Below are 17,836 nucleotides of genomic sequence, written 5' to 3' on the forward strand. Positions count from 1 at the left end.
CGGTTGGAAAGGAAACGGTCCCTCCAGCAACGCGCTTCTCATCATTCACAGAAGGAGAGCCTCCGCGTTACTTCTTTTTCTACTCCAACTGGTTAGAAGAGCGTTCTATGCCGGCTAGCCAGTCGGCGATGCCTCTCTCCGGCCGCTTGCCGCCAGGAAATTTCACGTGGCGGCCTTTTGTTCGGCCTCTAATGCGACGAATCGCGGATGGGAAAGTGAGGCGCGCGCGAACCCGCACGACCGAGCCTCGGGAGCAAAGGTAAACCGACGCCGCTGCGCGGCGGAATGGCGGGAAAAAAGGAAAATTACAAAATCCCGACCGCACAAGTCGACGACACACGCTCGCGGAGGATCCTCCCCTCCTCGCTTCGTAACACGACGTTTCGCTTCTTAATGCGATCACTTTTCATTCCGCTTCCGTTCCCCTCACCTTCCCGCCGTTTCTTCGTTTTTTACCTCGCTCTCTGCTACCTTCCCCTGCAGCCTGATGCATTACCGCGTATGACGCGCTTAGTCGGGCGCTGTTTCATTGTCACTGATGCGCACGACGCGCGAGAGAGGAAGCGGCTGCTTGGGAAACGCTCAAAGTTTGCCTTTTAATATTAAGTCGAATAACGATGATACCACTGGAGAAGATTTTCATGACCCGCGAAGAACAATGTCCCTCTGAGAAAACTGACGAAACTATTTCCTGTGTGATTATCTTTCCTCGCGCCGTTCATTTGCGAGAAAAGCCGCTAGATAATGACGGCACAAACTGCAACGAAGGTTGTACCCCGTGCGAGTGACTTGTTACTGCGTTGACGGCGGTTGCACAACATTTCGCGATTACTTTACAAAGGGAGACGAGGGACGGGCCGTATCGCGGCTTCGTGGAAGCTGAGCATCGAGAGGTTCTTCAACTTCATGCCGCCGCATCAAGAGCGATCGTTAGCGACGCGACGCTTCCCCTGCATGGAAACTTAAGTTAGTTAAACGAAAGGGTAAGTTATCGCGAGCAATGGCTCAAACGATGAAAAGATATCCGCAGGCTGGGTTAGCAGCACCCGCCTGCATCTCGGGTTTCAAAGAAAACGTTGAAAAATCCAGGAAACTGGGATCTGGCCTTGGATCGAATCACTGGCACGACCTTCGGTCCCTGTGGAATCACCGCTCCGCGATCGATAATACGTCTCAACGATATCTTAATTAACTTATACTTGATGATGAAAAATACGCTTCGCCGGCGGAAGATTTCTATTTTAACGTCCGGCTAATACGAGTGGAAAACTCCACGCTGTTTCTTCGCATTGAAGCGAATTGGAGTGACAAAATTCAAAAAGGCCCCTTAAAAATAAAAATTGTTCCGACACAGCGACAACCATAATAAGGAAAATAAACCTTAGTTTTTCCATTTCAGACGACTATAACAGTCCCCACAGCCCACACCATTGCCCGACGGAAAAGAAGTTTTTTCAACACCTGCATGAAATTGAATAATTTTTTTACGCCTGCTGAGCGGGAGCAAAATCACCAATTTCAGACGCGTATTCGCGTTTTATACTTTTCTCCCAAGGAAACTATAGTTTGGCGTTACCCTGTGTACGAAGATACATTTGATCGACTAATCGTTATCGCTCATGTGTATTTTTTTTGCGAATCGCTCAGCAGGCTATCAAAAACACACAAAGTATCGTGCAAAAGTAATGCTCGCATTTGACGCGAGGCAAAATCGCTTTCTTCTCCCCCTTGTCACGCAACGTACTATTTTTTTTTAGGACGTTTGCGGTGACTATATCTATGTATATAGGCAATAAAAAAGTTGGAAAATTCCAAGTATCGCTTCAAATATACCTTCGGACAGTACAAACTTATAGTTTTTGTTAAATAAATTCTCGAAGACGGCGTTGAAAAACAGTCATATACACTAGAATACCCTCCTGGCGCACGCTGCGCGTGGAAATCCTCTATGGATCCAATAAAATGCTACGAAAATTAAACCTACGCATTGAGGTCTTTTACTCGATGTAATTCGTATTAAACCCAATTCATTAAAATAAAAGATGCTATGAAAAGCAGTTTGATTACATTCATTGCCCGTCTAATATTATCCTACAAACGAGGTTTGAGGAATTAAAAATATATTACCTAAGCAGGTTGCAGCTTATTAAGATTACCAGGTTCGATTAGAGAATTAGTTAACGGCGACACGAGATAAGTGGTAGGAACATAGGTGACTCGACGCCGAGGAGAAAAGAAGAAGACCGAACGTAGGTACTCTTCGATAGAATGAATGACAGACATCGTTGAACCCGAGTCAACGTACTTTAAGAAGGTAAAACGCGGCTGTTGTCGCGCGGCGGTAGCGCGTGTTTTTCGCCGTTTTCACTATTTCCTAACCCGACGCCGCGACGCGAGCCGTTCCTCGTAAACGGCGACGTAAACCCGTCGGTGTGCTTTAGCCTCTTAATAGTCCGACCTTGAGCCAGAACTAAGGAGTGCCTTTGCTACAGCCGTAACCTTCGTATACCTTCATCAGCAGGGCTCAACATACGACTGACAGCGTATTTTTCTTCCCTCCTGCTCCCTGCTAATTAAATTCAGAAATCCTCGCCTCCGATCGAAACGCCAAAGAATTCTCGCGGAGATTATTTTTCTCCAAAGTAGGTAGTAGAGCGTGCGATAGAAATAGACGAGGTTCGACGGTAATCGGTTTCACGGCAATCAGAGCGCAGACGGGTGGAAAATTCAATTACTTATCGGCACGTAATCACTGGAATACCAATGTTACGTGACAAGCCCAAGGTACAAAAGCCCCCGGCTTGTTCAACACGAGAATAGCCGTTCTTCTCTTCGCAACAGCTCCGCGCGGATTACACAATTGATCCTCTAAAGGAGCGATAATGCGATTGCCGAGAATCTTCGATCCCTAAAGTGGATGACGGTAATTGCCAGACAAGGCTGGCGCGTCGTAACGCTAAGACCCAAGCCGTGCAAAATTTCTCCTTGGGTAACGCGAGGATGGGAAATGTCGGCGGCCGAAAGTGTGCCGTGGAAATGAACGGGAGACAATCAAAGGGTTGCGCATTGACGGAGACAGGAAGGGAAACATGGGACCTCTAGACGCTCTGGGACATGTCCGAAGACAAATTAATCTTCGCTTGTGCGATTCAGCAGCGCGAGATGGAATGCGTTCGAGGGAGTAACGGGTACAAAATATCCTGCGTACACGAATCGCGAGGCCGCCTCTCCTCGACGTTCAGGGACGAAATAAGCCTTCGAAAGCCACGCGCAGAATTCTTCGTTATTTTCCAGCAGCCTCGCCACTCAGCGGTTCCTAAGTAACGTATTTATTTGCTCCAGAAGGAAGATTAGCGCTCTACAGGTACCCAGCCGAAAATGGCTCTTATTATAGGGAAAATTATCGGCTAATCTTCGTATTATTTTCATTAGTTTGATTTTGAAGCGAAGGTCCCCAAGAAATGCTGCCCGTACAACGCTACAGTTCCTCTGACTACGTATTTCAAGACGTTACTGGTATAATCTAGGTTATCATCGCAAACAGCCCGTAATCCCTTGGAAACTCGACGATCGCAAGTGTTCAACAGGAAGGAGATAGTCCCTGGCACCATTTCACGCAGATGGGAAATGCGACAAAGAGAATAAAGTTATAGGCAATGACGTAAGGGAACAGGCTAATCTCGTAGCGTGGCCCCATTATTTATGCCAACTGTGAACCATTTGACTGGAACAGCGTCTGCCCATTGCATAGCTGGAATTCTTTCACCCTTTTCGACCTTCGAGCCTTTTTTTTTCCTCCGTCTATTCATCCACTATGTTCACGCCTGTGGATAATTTATTCCAGACGCCCGATACAATATACTCGCGAAAGATACGATCTCCCTGTTGTAACGTTAACCATAAATATAATCCTCGAAATTCTGTCGCTCGCGGGATAAAGTTCGAACGGCCAAGAAACACGAGAATTCTCAGCTCCTTGCGATAATACGGAAAGTTCGATTAATGAATTATTATTCGAACGTCTATAAACCTCTATTTCACTTGTTCGATCACTGAAACACGAGAAATCTAAATCTGGATGACGCTTGAGGCTGATTCTTAACGAAAGATGATCGGGTTAACACGAGGATTCGCCGCGTCCCGTTCGAATAAATTGGATCGCTGTTTAAATCCAATCTAAACAGATCCCAGCTATATTTATAGCGACCGTTAAATGCAAATGGTGGAATTTAGCAGTTAATCGTACGCTGTTTAAACAAAACAAAACTGGATCCCGGCTCGTAAAAATCTCACTTCCTGGGTTCCGAGAAAGAACCTCGGAGGATAACGCGAAGTAGCAGAAATAAACATGCCCGTAATTATCTTGAAGTAGTATACGACAAAGCCTCGTAACGGCGGAGTATCCGAAGCGTGTCAACTTTCAAAAGTTCATTCGGTAAACCGTTGGCGCCTAACGTATTTATCGATCGCATCTCCACGAATAAGAAGGACGCTTTTATGTTACGAAAATGACAAGCTTCCAATGGCAACTGATCGCTGTTACAACATACAGGACCATAAAATGCCTACAGATGTTACCGATAAAAGATCGCGAAAAGAAGATTAAAAACGGTTACACGTATAGACGGTTTGGTCGCGTGACCCATCTAACGATCGTCTCTCGAAAAGTAACAGAACGTTCGTCGAACCGCCCCAATATCCTTGATACATTTCTTAATCCTTTCTTTCCGCGCAGTTGGTACAGTGTCGCGTAACAATCAACAATACAAGTTCCACTAGAATAAGTTGCTATAGAAACGGTATTAGCTGGAATACGCATATGTAACGATCGGTGAACGATGCTCTCGTTTACGATACGAGGCCACACGGTTCCCGATGGTTTTATCGACGAAAAATATCGCAATTTTCTTAATTCGCCGAGGGGTTAGAAAGGATCAGCAAGAGAGAACGTAAGGGAAAGGGAAAGGGAAAGGGCCCGTCCAGATCCGTCCCTGGCCTCGGGTAAGCGAAACCGGGCGGGCTGCTAACTCACCTCGTGCCACATTCCGCTGGCTCTGCCAACGTTTTCGACCACGAGAATGCACCACGGCGCTGGCCCGCTGGAGCACCACCTTTTGCACCGAAACCACACACCTGCACCAACCGCGACGCGGCACTCGAGCTTTTTCGAAAATTCAAACGCGCACGTGATGGTCCAGCGGGCTGTGCATACCCGCGACGCGATTCGTCCGCGCCGCTCGCGCAGACTCCCCGACGGGATTCCTTCTCCTCCTACGCGACCGACACACGACAATCGCCAATCGACCGTGTAGTATGCTTCCCGTTCCTGATAAGCAAACGCTGCTGCGAAGTAGCCGGCGTTACGTCGCCCGACGAGCAGACGCGCACCAAAGACGAACCGCGCGAGTGATCAACACAGACTGAACCGGCCGCGCCAACCGACTGATCGTAGTACGGTGCAGTTCGCCGATGATGCGTGGAGGGGATGCGCAGATCGCATTTCAGCGTTGCCTCTCGTCGAAATTCGAATTCGTTAAGATTCTTGGCACTCGATATCTTTCTCTATTTCGCCCGCTTGATTGGATTCAATCGAGCTTTTAAGCTTCCGTGGGATTTAAATTAACCGTACCTGGTTTTTTTAAAAATTTAAATTAATTCCCAAACACTTTGTATATATTTGGAAATTATCTTTTCTTTTCGTGAACGTGGAATAAAAATAAAAGCATCGAATGTTGAAGCTTCGGTAAAGCAAAAGCGCGGCTTAAGTAATTAGAATTGAAATATCAATTGTACCGGAATATATGTTTTGCGACGAATTTTTTTTTTTTATTAGTAACAGTAGAATGAGGGGTAAAATTAGTAGTGAATTAATAACAATGTTTTAGAAGGAATAAGACATGCTATAATTCTACAATGACGGGGTCACCAAAGACGTATCAAATTCAATTCGAAATGTGTATTTTACATAGGTTTCCAGTCTATGTTATATCTAAACATATGTTTTATATTCGCATTACCATCCACTCGCAACGTGTACCGCTAAGGTAGTCGAATCGATACCTTAATATACTCGGTAGTTAAAATTCATCAGTATGAATCAACCATAATTTTTTTTTTATTTCTGTAATATAATCGCTTGTACAGAATACCTTGTTTAGTGAAGTATACTGAATACACATAAAAGGTTTTATTATAATGCGCATGGATAGTTCATGTAATCGTACATCAATCAAAAATATTAGAATTATAACTGCTTCTTTTTCTTTTCCTCAATAAAGATAATTTACAACATTTACCATTCTTTTTTTTCTTTTCTTTCGTGTATCTTAAAGCTAACCGACGATTACATTTCCAATTTACCACATTTACATGTGACACATCTCGTTAAATCGTTCTTTCATCGCGCGTCTTTCCTTTTTGCCTCTCTATAAACAACCTACACCATAAAATTCTCGATCGTCATGCTACAAATCTCTATATTTGTATCTTAAAGACATGTAGTGCATACCTAGTACTTTTTTTTCTCCTCACGCGTACAATAAAAACTAAGGAAAGAAAAAACAAAAAAGAAAAGGAAAAGAAAACAATGTGCGTCGGTATAAAGATGAAACCAAAAGAATTCCGCCTCTCACCCGTCATTACATACAAAACTTACATGGAAAACACTACGACAAATGATTGAATTAATTTCCTCGTTAATCGGAAATCCAACTGTGATTTGTGTTAGCTCAAAGTCTCCGGTTTGTATCTGACGAGTCGTTTATCCCTACACACCAAATGTTACTCAGTAAATCGACAATTACCCCGTGCCCATTTCTGTCGCAAACATATTAATCCTTCATGCGATACATTTACTAGCATGATTACAATACATCCAAGCAAATGAAATTGTTCTCCGTGAAAATTTGTAGTCCGACCGAGTCAAGCCTGAAGCAATATTTATTAACGGCAATCTATTTTTCCATGCAGGTTTCCATCGTTTCTAAGAAACACCGTAAACGTACAATATAACAAAGAAGAAGGATATGTCCTTCGTATTACGATCTAATAATAATATAATTCTCTTGAATGCGTTGATAAACAAAGTTACACCGACGAAATACATTTTAACAGAGCTACCTAGTACTTAGAGCACATCGAGAGAAAATACAAGAGTAAAGAAACTGGAAATTTTCGAAGAGCGAAACGTGTAAATATGTCGAACATTTAAATACCGGTACTTGCTTTCATCAAGTACGATAAGAGTACCAATCCAAAATAAAAAATGCATATATCGAACGAGTCAGTAGCGTGTATTCTGTCAAGAGTTTGGGGGGGGGGGGGAGAAGTTTATAATTTCTTTTTCTGACAGCCAGTTACCTCAAATATCTCTCGCCACGCCTGTCGCAAGAGGTAAATAAGGAAAAAATTAAAAATAGTAATGGAATAACAGTATTGCATATTGGTGGTTAGCTCATGGACACTTGTCCATTAGACAGTAGCCGTTCAACAGCAGCGTTTATGTCTCCGAATGTGGCAATTAGTGCTGAAAACGACATGAAAAATTTTGTTATAAATGTTGCGCTGTACCATCATTAGTATAAATTCCCTATTATTTCCATGGATAACACGTTTCCCAATTTCAAAGATTGACTTCGATGCAAAGTACATATCAAAAGGAAACCACAATTGTTAAAAAGGCATGTATCAGTAGTCGAAGGTGAAGAAGGGGCATAGAAACAGTTTTAAAGAATGCGCGTGTCGTTACCTTGTAAATTAGCGTCTCTATTGACAAAACCCATGGCCGTGAGTTGTTCTAACTGTGCTCTGTAGCGCTCTTCTGGTGGAGCGGCAGGTTGGCCATCCACTTCTGCGCCTTGATTCAATGCCATTGCCGATACCTGACCGACACAAACGATTATCAATCCATTTATTCGTACAGACTCACAGCGCGCAATAAAGCAAAACTTTACCATGCGTGCCATGAAGTGAGAGAACGCGTCTTGCTGGTTTGTCTCTGTTGTCTGCGTAGTTGGCGCAGTTGGATTCGTCGCGGCTGCGTTCGGCGTTGTCGCTGCAGGCGGTACAGTTAGCCCCATGCTAAACAGTTTACGTTAATCAACTTCTAAACAACTAACGCGTTTAGAACAGTACAACTTACTTTTCAACGAGTTCTGGAGCAACGGTACGTAACTGCTCCATACCCTGCTGAATTTGCATAATGGCAGCTAGAGCGTCGGGATTGGTAACAACGTTTTGAATCTGAGGATTCTGCATTTGCTGAATGAACGCAGGCATCATGGCTCGCATTTGCTCTTGCATCTGTGGATTCGACCGTAGGAACGGATTAGAGGAGATCACTCTACTGGCCATAGCTGGATCAGCTGCCATGGCTTCCAGCATGGACCTCGTATACGGAGCGTTCAGCATGTTCCGCATCAATTGAGGATTCTCCATCATCTGAGCTGCAAGACTTTGCATTCCTGGTGAATCCAGCAGGCCCCTTCCTTGCGGCTGTGGAGTGGAGGAATCGGTCTGATTGTGATTCCAAGGATTTGGTAATGGATCCCTGTTTTCCTGTCCCTGCTGTGGATTAATCTGACCGTCTTGGTTATTGCTGTTCTCCACTAACGCCGCGAAAGGATTGAGCTCATTGGCTGCCGCCGCGAGCATGGGCTCTTGGATATCGCGGTATATGCGACGAAGCGCGCTGTAACCACCGGGAATGTTTTCTAGATTGGACAGAGCTCTGTCATGGGAACGCATTAATTCTTGAAGCATCGACGGATTGCGAGCCAACTCCATTGTTTGCCTGAAATAATTTGCATGTTTATTCATGACCTCGGCTGTATATTATAGCATAAAATAACGACGAAGATCCAATCACGAATTCCATTGTTTGAAAAGTGCATTTTCACAGAAAGCTATGGTATATTCTAAATAATTCTATTCACACCTCAATAGTTCCGGATTGTTCATCATATGACTAATTTCTGGATTATGTTGCATCAGCTCTTGCATCTGGGGATTGGCTGTGACCAAATTGCGCATATTCTCCGGATCGTTCATCAAACTCTGCACCAATGGATTATCCAGCACTTGACGCATCGTTTCCGGGTTAGATAATAATTCGCGTTGCATGCGTTGTTGCAAATCGATAAAATTAGCAGACTCTAGCCCGAGGGACTCTAGTCCCACGAGTCCACCCAAACTGCCCAATCCAAATGGACTCGCGCTTATGTCAGCTGAATGAAACAAAGACATACGTACGATACCACCTCGCTCGTCAAGGATACTATGGAAATTAAATCTTATACAACGCGACGCTCCTATACCTTGCGGTCTCTGAGACGGCGTTGAGTCTTGAGACTGATTAGAGGGAGTGCGCGGCGCCTTGATGACCAGGTGAACCGTCAAGCCGTCCTTGACATTATGCGTACGCAGAGTTTCGTGGTCCTTCATGATCTTGCCAGCGAAGATCAGGCACAACTGTTCCGTCTGGGCCTTAAACTTCTTCGAAACCACGTCTTTGAACTAGAAAATTCGGAGGAAGCAGTCATTAAAAAGTTAACCCAACAATGACAAGCATGACGGCTTATGCGACCACCATCATCTTCGGTGAAATTCGGGGACACGTATACAGAAAACTTACGTCCTTGATAGTCGCATCCTCCTCGATCTCGACGGTCTGTTTTTCTTTCGGCGTTTTGACGTTAATAGTGATTTTCTTTCGAGTGTCCTGGCCTTCTGCCATTTTGAATCGGTAGATGACTCGTTACTTTCAACGCTTTCGATTCTCCCTCGCCGAGGGCCAATTGCGCACCACTTTCCACGAATGCTACAACTCCTTTTTCTCGCACCACCGGAATTTCGTTCACCAGACTGCTCTAAAAGGAACTACGATGAATTTTGTTAACAACTTCTCCCGAAGAACCATAAATGATTACATAGAAGGGTCAACTTGAGCGACTATTCTATACTGAGCCATAATACAAGAAACGACGAAAGTAGACGATGTGTCAAGCCCGTGGCGTATAGTTTCTTTCAACTCCAATGAACGTGACACGTTTCCTAGAGATCGCGATCCGCTTCCCAGCCGTTAGACGATATCAACTGTACGCGCCAATTACAGACTAACGATCTTACACGGGAACTTCCTAATCTTATTTACGAAAAGCCACGAATCGTTTTAGTTAATAGGTTATGTCGCGCTGCCACTATTGTAACGTGAAAATACTAATGCAGAGGAAGTACCTCTCGTAAGGAACATACCACATCATTAAACAATCATGTATCTTCTGAAAGAATTGTGAAATAGAGAAATAAAAACGTTTAATCTTCACGTATTTAGATGACCTTGGTAAAGAATCGCTTTAATATCGATGGTATTTGGAATTTATTTTATTCTTAGAATTCGCGATTTAAACTTTGTCAACTTTTCTATGAAACGTTGCTCCTACGCAGCACTGTGTGCGTGCATATTCCGATAATGATTATACGCTACATTACGTCATGATTCATTACAAGAGTATTCCCTAGTTCGATGGTATTTTTTAGCCAGTTGTAAATGTCAAATACCGTTGACGTGTTATTGCGGTAACGTGATTTATTTTTATGTCGGCAAAATTAATCGTAATCGAAAAGAGTCAATACACTACATACACAAGCTTATTTGTCTTCATTTTGTTTCTCTTACAATGGAACTGCACCCAATCGAAAGAACGTGCGCTACCGTGTTTGCTTTTATTGAAAACTATTTACTTAAAAATACAATTTTTTTTTTTCTTTTATTAAACATGAAAGGCAATATGTGTGATTAAAAGGAAACCATTTTATTGTTTAGAATTCTTCCATGGAAACAGGTATTAGTTCCATCAGTTTTGTCACAGGAGAACTGTCGATTTTCCTTGTCTGGGTTTCCAGCCCTCTCAGACTCGCCCATTCGGCTGACTGTATCTGCAGCTCCCAAAAAGGGCCAAGTCTCTTACTTTCAGTTTGGTACGAGGAAGCAACAGATGATCATCTCTATTAGCCCGGTACGCTCAACCATGACTTTTACTCGATGCCTTCCACTTTGTGTGAAACGATTCAATGTATTCAATATTGACACCTGTAATCAAACGCATCGAGTGCAGAGAGCTTGCATTTAATCGAAAGGAACAAACAGGGAAATGGAATTTAATGTCACGATAAAAAGAAAATACCTGCACTCTTTGCCAATCCCTCGGGGCTAAAAGTAAGGACCTTCTTATCGTCCGGGCTGCAACCAGTTAACAACGTCACAACTGGCGGCTCAGCATCATTCGTTAAGCCCACTTTCGTCTGCTGAGTGAGATAGTGGCAACACTCTATGATTTGGAAGAATAGCCACGCTTCCTTGTCTTTCGGCCTTGGTCCTTTTATATAGGGTAGCGATAGACGTTCGTGGGGTCTTTGAGCTCGGAGGAATCTCGAGCCCCGTTTCAATTGACCCTCCAACCAGCGCGTTGCTTCTCTGGCTCGGCCGCTAATACGTTTCACTTCGTCCAACGCGGAAACAACTAAGGACGATAGATATATTAAAATTCTATACGCAAAGGATCACATACAATTCATCACGTTTAATTCGGTTTTACTCACCGATGCTAGGAATCACGACAATGAATTTCTTAGCGTAGACCAAACGTTTGAGAGCCGGTGTATGCTTCGCTAAAGCTTCGTGATCGGGCACCAAGTAAGGAGACATAAGTCTGGATCTTAAACGAGACTCCAGGGCGCAAACTTCGGCCTTCAACCATAATTTACCCATATGTCTCATCAGCTTCCCCTTCGAATGATCCATTTCCAGATCCTTAGTATTCCCTTTCGCTGCATTGATAGTGCTTATGTCGACAGTTATGAATAACTGTTTCGTCTGTTCGTACTTCACCCCAGAGTCTTCGACGGAACTGAGGAAGTAACCGAACTCGACCAACTTCAATGCTCTCAGCAAAGTTTCTTCGCGTTTGTTCATTTTGTACTTGTACAGTATCTTCCAATTCACCGACTTCTGAGCGTCGTCTAAAAGATTCAACCCTCTCAGATCGACATCCTCCGGTAGTGGAAGTGTTTTAACGCATTCCTTCACTTTCTCGACGCTTGAGAGAATCATACTGTCTTCCTTGCAATTTTTCAACAATGCTTCCGCATCTATTTTAATTAAATTCAGTAAAATAGTAACACGCTTCAGTAAAATCCGTGAGCTCTTTCCACATATCCTTATAATGTCTGGGTTGCTTCTTAACCAGTCGCAGCATATCTTAATGGACGCAAGTATTTCCTTTCCAAGTAAAATATTCAATACTTCGCCCGGTGTTAAATTCTCTTTCCTCAATTGAGCAATGTACGTCACTCTATCCGCTGATTCGCTGCTTTCCTCAGCAGTATTATTCGAAATAGTCGTCACTGCGATTCCAGAATTAGTCACAGTGTCCTTGGCGTCGGGTTTTTTATCCGATTGATCGTCAGACGCTTGTTCGCCATTTTGTACACGATCGTTCGGCGTCTCGGTTGATTCCACCTTCGTTTCCGTCTCCACATGTCCGTTTATTGCCTTGCTTTCAGAACCGACTGCGGTTTTCTGCTTCGTTTTCGTGCCACCACCCTCGTCGTCCGTACCGCGACCGTCTTCGGACAATGCGTCGTCCGACAAAACGTTTCCTTCGCTCAATACATCGTCTTCTGTTTCCGAAACATCAGAGTTCACTTCGTCGCTGGAAGATTCCATGGTTGTCTGATCGACGTCGCTCGCGTCCGACTCGCTGCTATTCCTTCGCTTTCGTCGTCGAAGCTTAGTGAGCAAGCTCTTGGTTTTGTCCCGATTCTTTCGTGGGCCGTTAGGAACGTCCCCATTATTTTCCACGTTCCTCTTCTTAGAAGACGCTTTACTGTCGTTCCGATTTATAGATTTACCCCCTTCGTTCGAAATCGACTTTACCTGCTTCACGGCATCATTCTTCTTTTCCACAGTATTCACGGATTTGTCAGTATCCTTTCGTGTTATCTTCATATTTGGCTGTAAAGCTTCGTCCGTGGTGGATAACGATACGTCTATGAAAGACTCTTGCAATCTTGTTATCGTAAACTGTATCAATTGAGAGAGTATCGCCAATGTTATGGCGACAACGCCTTGTACTTCGCTAGATTCTTTACTCTTCAATCTTGAAATAGACATCAGGCATATTGCCACTATCTTGAATATCACGTCATCGGTTAAATAATTCGTCTGCCGGTTTTTGCAATTCTGAAGATACTCCTCGATGCTAGTTCCTTTTTCATTGTAGTTCGTGTGGTTAGACTCGGGTTGCTCTGCACTCAGACCCGTTTCGATGCTGGTCAGAAGATCCTATGGGAAGAATAATAACAATAAAGTTATCCTTTATTAGGTAATAATACATATAACCATTGCACATTAGTTTACACACTTGACATTCCTGATTTATTCTGTCAGAATTTGGTACATCGTAATCCCACAATTGCAATAAGGAAAACAATCTCGCTACGCACATGCGTGTGCAGCACTTCTCATCGGTGCAAATAGAATTCATAACTACGGCTCTCTTCAGGTTTCCCTCTGCTCCATCAAATGGTTCGGTGCACAACACGCTACAAGACAATCATTGTTACTGTATTTAGTCTTTACAATTAGCAAAGATTTATATAGGGCGTTAATCTACCTATAGTTAATACTCTAGGGGCTGATTATACAGGGGAAAATAAGACAAAAATCAAGAGTGACAAAATGCGGTAAAGTTTTCGTTTTCGAGAAAATTGACTTTGAATTTCAGCTAAATACTTGTCTTGATTTTCGTCATCGCCCCCAGAGTGTCTTAATATATAAATCAGAAAGTGTTTGTCTGACGCCTAAAAACTTTCGAATAGTAAACTCTGGGGTCATGAAATGTGTCCCAACTCATTATGCCTTGCTAATCCAGATAAATGTGACTATTTTCACCAAAAAAATTAATATAAAAAAAATAAAAATCCACTAAAAAGTAAAAAATAATTTTTTTCCTTATTTAATCTATGACCATTCATTTTTTTAAGTCGGCGCCAGAGTTACACAGTGCAAATTATGAGGCGCCGACATAAAAAATTGAGAGTCAGATTAAATAAGGGAAAAAATATATTTTTAAAGCCGGCTTTAATTTTTAAAATTTTTTTTTTTACTTTTTTAGGTGACAATAGTCTTTATTAACCAGAACTGGCAAAATATTGGGCCAATATTTATGCAGTGCAGGATGAGACCACCATCAGGGTATCGCCCTCCTTCGAAAATAAAAGGATTATCAAAATCGGTCCATATGTTCTGTGCGGACAAATATAAAAAAAAAATACATACGGGTCGAATCTATAACCTCCTCCTTTTTGAAGTCGTTTAAAAATCAGAATTTAAATTTCGGGCGTAGCCGAGTAGTAAAGCTAGTTGACTATAGGTAGAGTAACACTGTATAAACGCAAATACTGGTTCCACAAATGTTGAAATTAAAGTAACATAAAACGTTATTCTAACCATCTCATGTAATGGTACACTGCGTCGAGACCATAATTTCTATTGCCTGCTACTGTGCCCAATTGATTGTGTGGCATTCCGATATTCGGCTCGATCCCTATAGCCATTTTATAACACCTCCGCGCTATCATCGGATCCCAGTATGGATCTAACTCTAATTTGTATCTAGCTAAATCTCCGAGGCATACCAAACTTCTATGAATCAAGCGTATAACACACTGTTTGACTTCATCCGTATGAACCTTAGATTGACTCGTCTTAGTCTTCGCCTTGAGTATAAAAACAGTGAAAACTGGATTAGGTACATTAAATATCTGTTGTAAATAACTTTCCACCCTTACGTACGTCTATAATATTATAATAATCTAGCATAATGGTAAAGGTAGAAAAACTTACGCTTGACGATCTAGTTTCATTCTGCATGAATGCAAAATCAATAGCACCAACTAGATCTAAACCATATTCTAATTGTAGTTTCAATATCAAATGATGGTAGAATCCAACGCCTACTGCTAAATGGACAGATAACATTGCTTTTTCTGTTTCCGTCCATGTATTACCCTGTAATAAAACATGTAACTTTAATACCTTTGTGAAAACAGCAACACAAGAGAGCTAGGATACAAAATACTTTATTGCAATTTGTACACGAGAATCTGAAAGTAATACCTTCCGTAGTTTCTTAGCAGCATAGACGATATCGTAAAATGCTTTCCTCCATAACAACTCTTCAGTTTTACGTGCATATCCCACGGGATCTTTAGTTATTAACCTTATACAATAATCTTTAATCTTCACCCGCAGAGTTTCCCCTGACGGGGTGAATAAATCTGTTACCGTTAACGCATGACTCTTATGTTCATCTAATCTTTTGGCAAGATCTGTTATGCCCCTATCAGAAGAATGCATCGTTCGTCATTAAATGTACGTATTACTTATAAATAGTTAGATTATACTTTTCCATTACTATATCTTTTACATTACGCATGGAGCATCGAGTACGAAAAGAAACGTAGCTGAAGGTATAAAAAGATATCCGAAAAAAATTCTCATCGGGATACAGAAGCCTAATTTTCGCAAGTAAAAATGTGTTACGTGTTCGCAGCTCCTTCGTTTCGAGCATTCAGCTAAATAGAAGATACGTAAATGACGCAATTTGATAAGAAAAATCCTCGATTGTGAGAATATTCTCGGAGTCCAAAGAGCTGCGCACGAAAGCGCGCCAATGGAAGACCATGGTGCGAGAATGCAGGTTATGTTAACCCGAGAATTGCGTATGCTCCAGTTGCTACTAAAAAAAGATCCCTCCGAATATAACGCGCGACGCGTAACGTGAAACCAGAGGGATTACGATCTTAACGGGCTCTGAATATTACTTGTGCAAACGTCTCGTCTGTTCGAGACAATCGGTCGTTCGGGCATCCGCTGTAGTGTTGTACGTCCTCCTCATTTTGCCTCGATCATTTTTCACTTCTTGGCCGCTTCGTCATTATTCATTTTCCCGCGGTCTCCTGACACGCGCACCTCCGTCCCACGGTAAGAAAATTCGACATTCGCCCTAGCCTGACTCGAAAAACCTCCCACGAACTGACCAGTGACCACAGAGCACAGAGCTCACCACAATTATACGCACGCACATGTATGCATATATGTAGGCATGATGTAAGGATCATTGGAGCAAACTATATCTACATCAGTGGTAGGTCGGTATTTTACACCGCGTCGGAAATGCATTTACGACATGTCGCAAATGTACATACGTATAATATGTCGTTTTTAAGCCTATTTCATACGTGTCATGTGTCGCAAATGTAGTAAATAGAAATATTCATTATTTCAAGGTTTCAACAATAGTGTTGGAAAAATATAGTTCTTTCTGACTCGCTTGTTGGTTGCATGCGAATACTGTAGATTACTGTAAAATACGGCGACTACGTCGAAAACCGTTGAAAACTATTGGAATTGGCAAAGCTGCGATACGCTACCTGGTGGCGACCTACTCCTTCAGGTTCTGATTTTTGTCACCAGGTAGCATATCGAAACTTAGCCAATCCCAATATTGGCATCCAATAAATATAATTTAAACAAATTATATTTATTATTCTATATGCATTTCTTTTACTAACCTTTCAATATCCATTTTTCGTCAGTGTAACTTAATTTAATTTAATTTTTTTAATCAGTATTATAATTAATAATAAATTCGCATTTCTTCATAACCTATACGAAAAATGTTTTATAGGTTTGTGACGTCCCGGCCCCACCACGGGATCGCGACGTAGTGTCCGCCAGCGCCACCAGAGGTCTAATCTTCCTAGTTATTTTCATTCCAGATATACCTACGATAGTTATGACACATTTACGACATTTAAGACACGTGTCGTGTATAAAATAAAAAATTCGTGTCTTTACCCACCACTGACCTACATACATCATGCCTATGTCCATGCAACAGTACCAATGGGACTCCATTCTTTAAACAAATTGTTCGTGTTCAAGATTATCATAATTCGAGGCTAAGTTCAAGACGTAGACATTTTGTATCGAAGATCGATTTTTGACGGATGGATGCACAGTGCAGATTACGTTAATGTCAATGAAACGTCAATCTGAAAGGCATATCGACGTTGCGTGAGAAATGCATGGGATTAAAATTGGCTCACGAAAGGAACCCGCGCTGCTAAGCTTCCACGAATATTTATACTTTTAGGTAAGTATCATTGTTTTGACAAATGTGTTATTAATTGTACAGGAGAAAGTGTTGAGAGTAGTGGTCCCTTCGATTTGTACATACACTCGGTATTGTAAATTGTGCCTTTCTTTGGAAACAGGTAGAAACTGTCACCTATTAGACAATAGAACTGCACGGCTGTTTAACAGTTTTCTGTGCCATATATTTTACGAGCACATAAGGTGATTGTTCAGTTTTCCTTTTTACTTTATATAACAGTTTCAATGCTGCTGCAAAAGTACTACTTAAGTAGCATAAAAGAAATGATTGCAATAAATGAATGATTACATATTAATATAAATATGTGTGGGTGCGTGTACATAGAATGTAGAGATGCATTGATGCATACATATATGTAGCTGTACATATACTGTACATTATTCTTAAAGTGTACGTTTCCCGAAGTAGTTAGTTAATTATCTTTAAGAGTTCAGAATTGAATATTGTTGTTATATAGTCATGACAATGGCAATGATGGTGCATTTAAATAAATGGCACGCCATTAATGTCTCACAGTTTTAAATACTAATGCACATTCTTGTATGTTTATTCTTACAGTTCCTTTTTTAATGTAAATATAAATTTCCAGTGAGGAA

General features: G+C 42.1%; 3 protein-coding genes across 5 annotated transcripts in view; all 3 read right to left on the bottom strand.

Annotated features, from left to right (window-relative positions):
* The window catches only part of LOC143367410 (uncharacterized), a 36,245-nt gene extending 30,806 nt beyond the window's left edge, over positions 1-5,439 (bottom strand). For both annotated transcript variants that reach the window (XM_076809198.1, XM_076809197.1), the window contains exon 1: positions 5,033-5,439. The gene's annotated coding sequence lies outside the window, so the exon portion shown is untranslated. The remainder of the gene's footprint in view (positions 1-5,032) is intronic.
* A 502-nt stretch (positions 5,440-5,941) lies between these two features.
* Positions 5,942-10,186, bottom strand: Ubqn (ubiquilin). 2 transcript variants are annotated; one of them, XM_076809200.1, is made up of 8 exons: positions 9,973-10,186; positions 9,632-9,861; positions 9,315-9,513; positions 8,936-9,224; positions 8,141-8,791; positions 7,953-8,079; positions 7,748-7,880; positions 5,942-7,525 (listed from the first exon to the last, which is right to left on the bottom strand). In XM_076809200.1, exons 2-8 carry the CDS (start codon positions 9,731-9,733, stop codon positions 7,449-7,451), a joined length of 1,578 nt encoding a protein of 525 aa, XP_076665315.1. In that variant the 5' UTR covers positions 9,734-9,861; positions 9,973-10,186; the 3' UTR covers positions 5,942-7,448. The 2 variants fall into 2 exon arrangements, with proteins under 2 accessions (XP_076665315.1, XP_076665314.1); XM_076809199.1 differs by having other exon boundaries at positions 9,632-9,876; positions 9,927-10,186.
* Positions 10,187-10,708: 522 nt separating this feature from the next.
* Smg5 (Smg5 nonsense mediated mRNA decay factor) lies at positions 10,709-16,122 on the bottom strand. Its single transcript, XM_076809196.1, has 8 exons — positions 15,886-16,122; positions 15,179-15,401; positions 14,906-15,070; positions 14,510-14,778; positions 13,422-13,602; positions 11,599-13,342; positions 11,184-11,519; positions 10,709-11,089 (listed from the first exon to the last, which is right to left on the bottom strand). Exons 1-8 carry the CDS (start codon positions 15,957-15,959, stop codon positions 11,022-11,024), a joined length of 3,060 nt encoding a protein of 1,019 aa, XP_076665311.1. The 5' UTR covers positions 15,960-16,122; the 3' UTR covers positions 10,709-11,021.
* Between the last annotated feature and the right edge of the window lie 1,714 nt (positions 16,123-17,836).

This window comes from Andrena cerasifolii, chromosome 3 (assembly GCF_050908995.1).
Source record: "Andrena cerasifolii isolate SP2316 chromosome 3, iyAndCera1_principal, whole genome shotgun sequence".
NCBI classification, from domain to species: domain Eukaryota; kingdom Metazoa; phylum Arthropoda; class Insecta; order Hymenoptera; family Andrenidae; genus Andrena; species Andrena cerasifolii.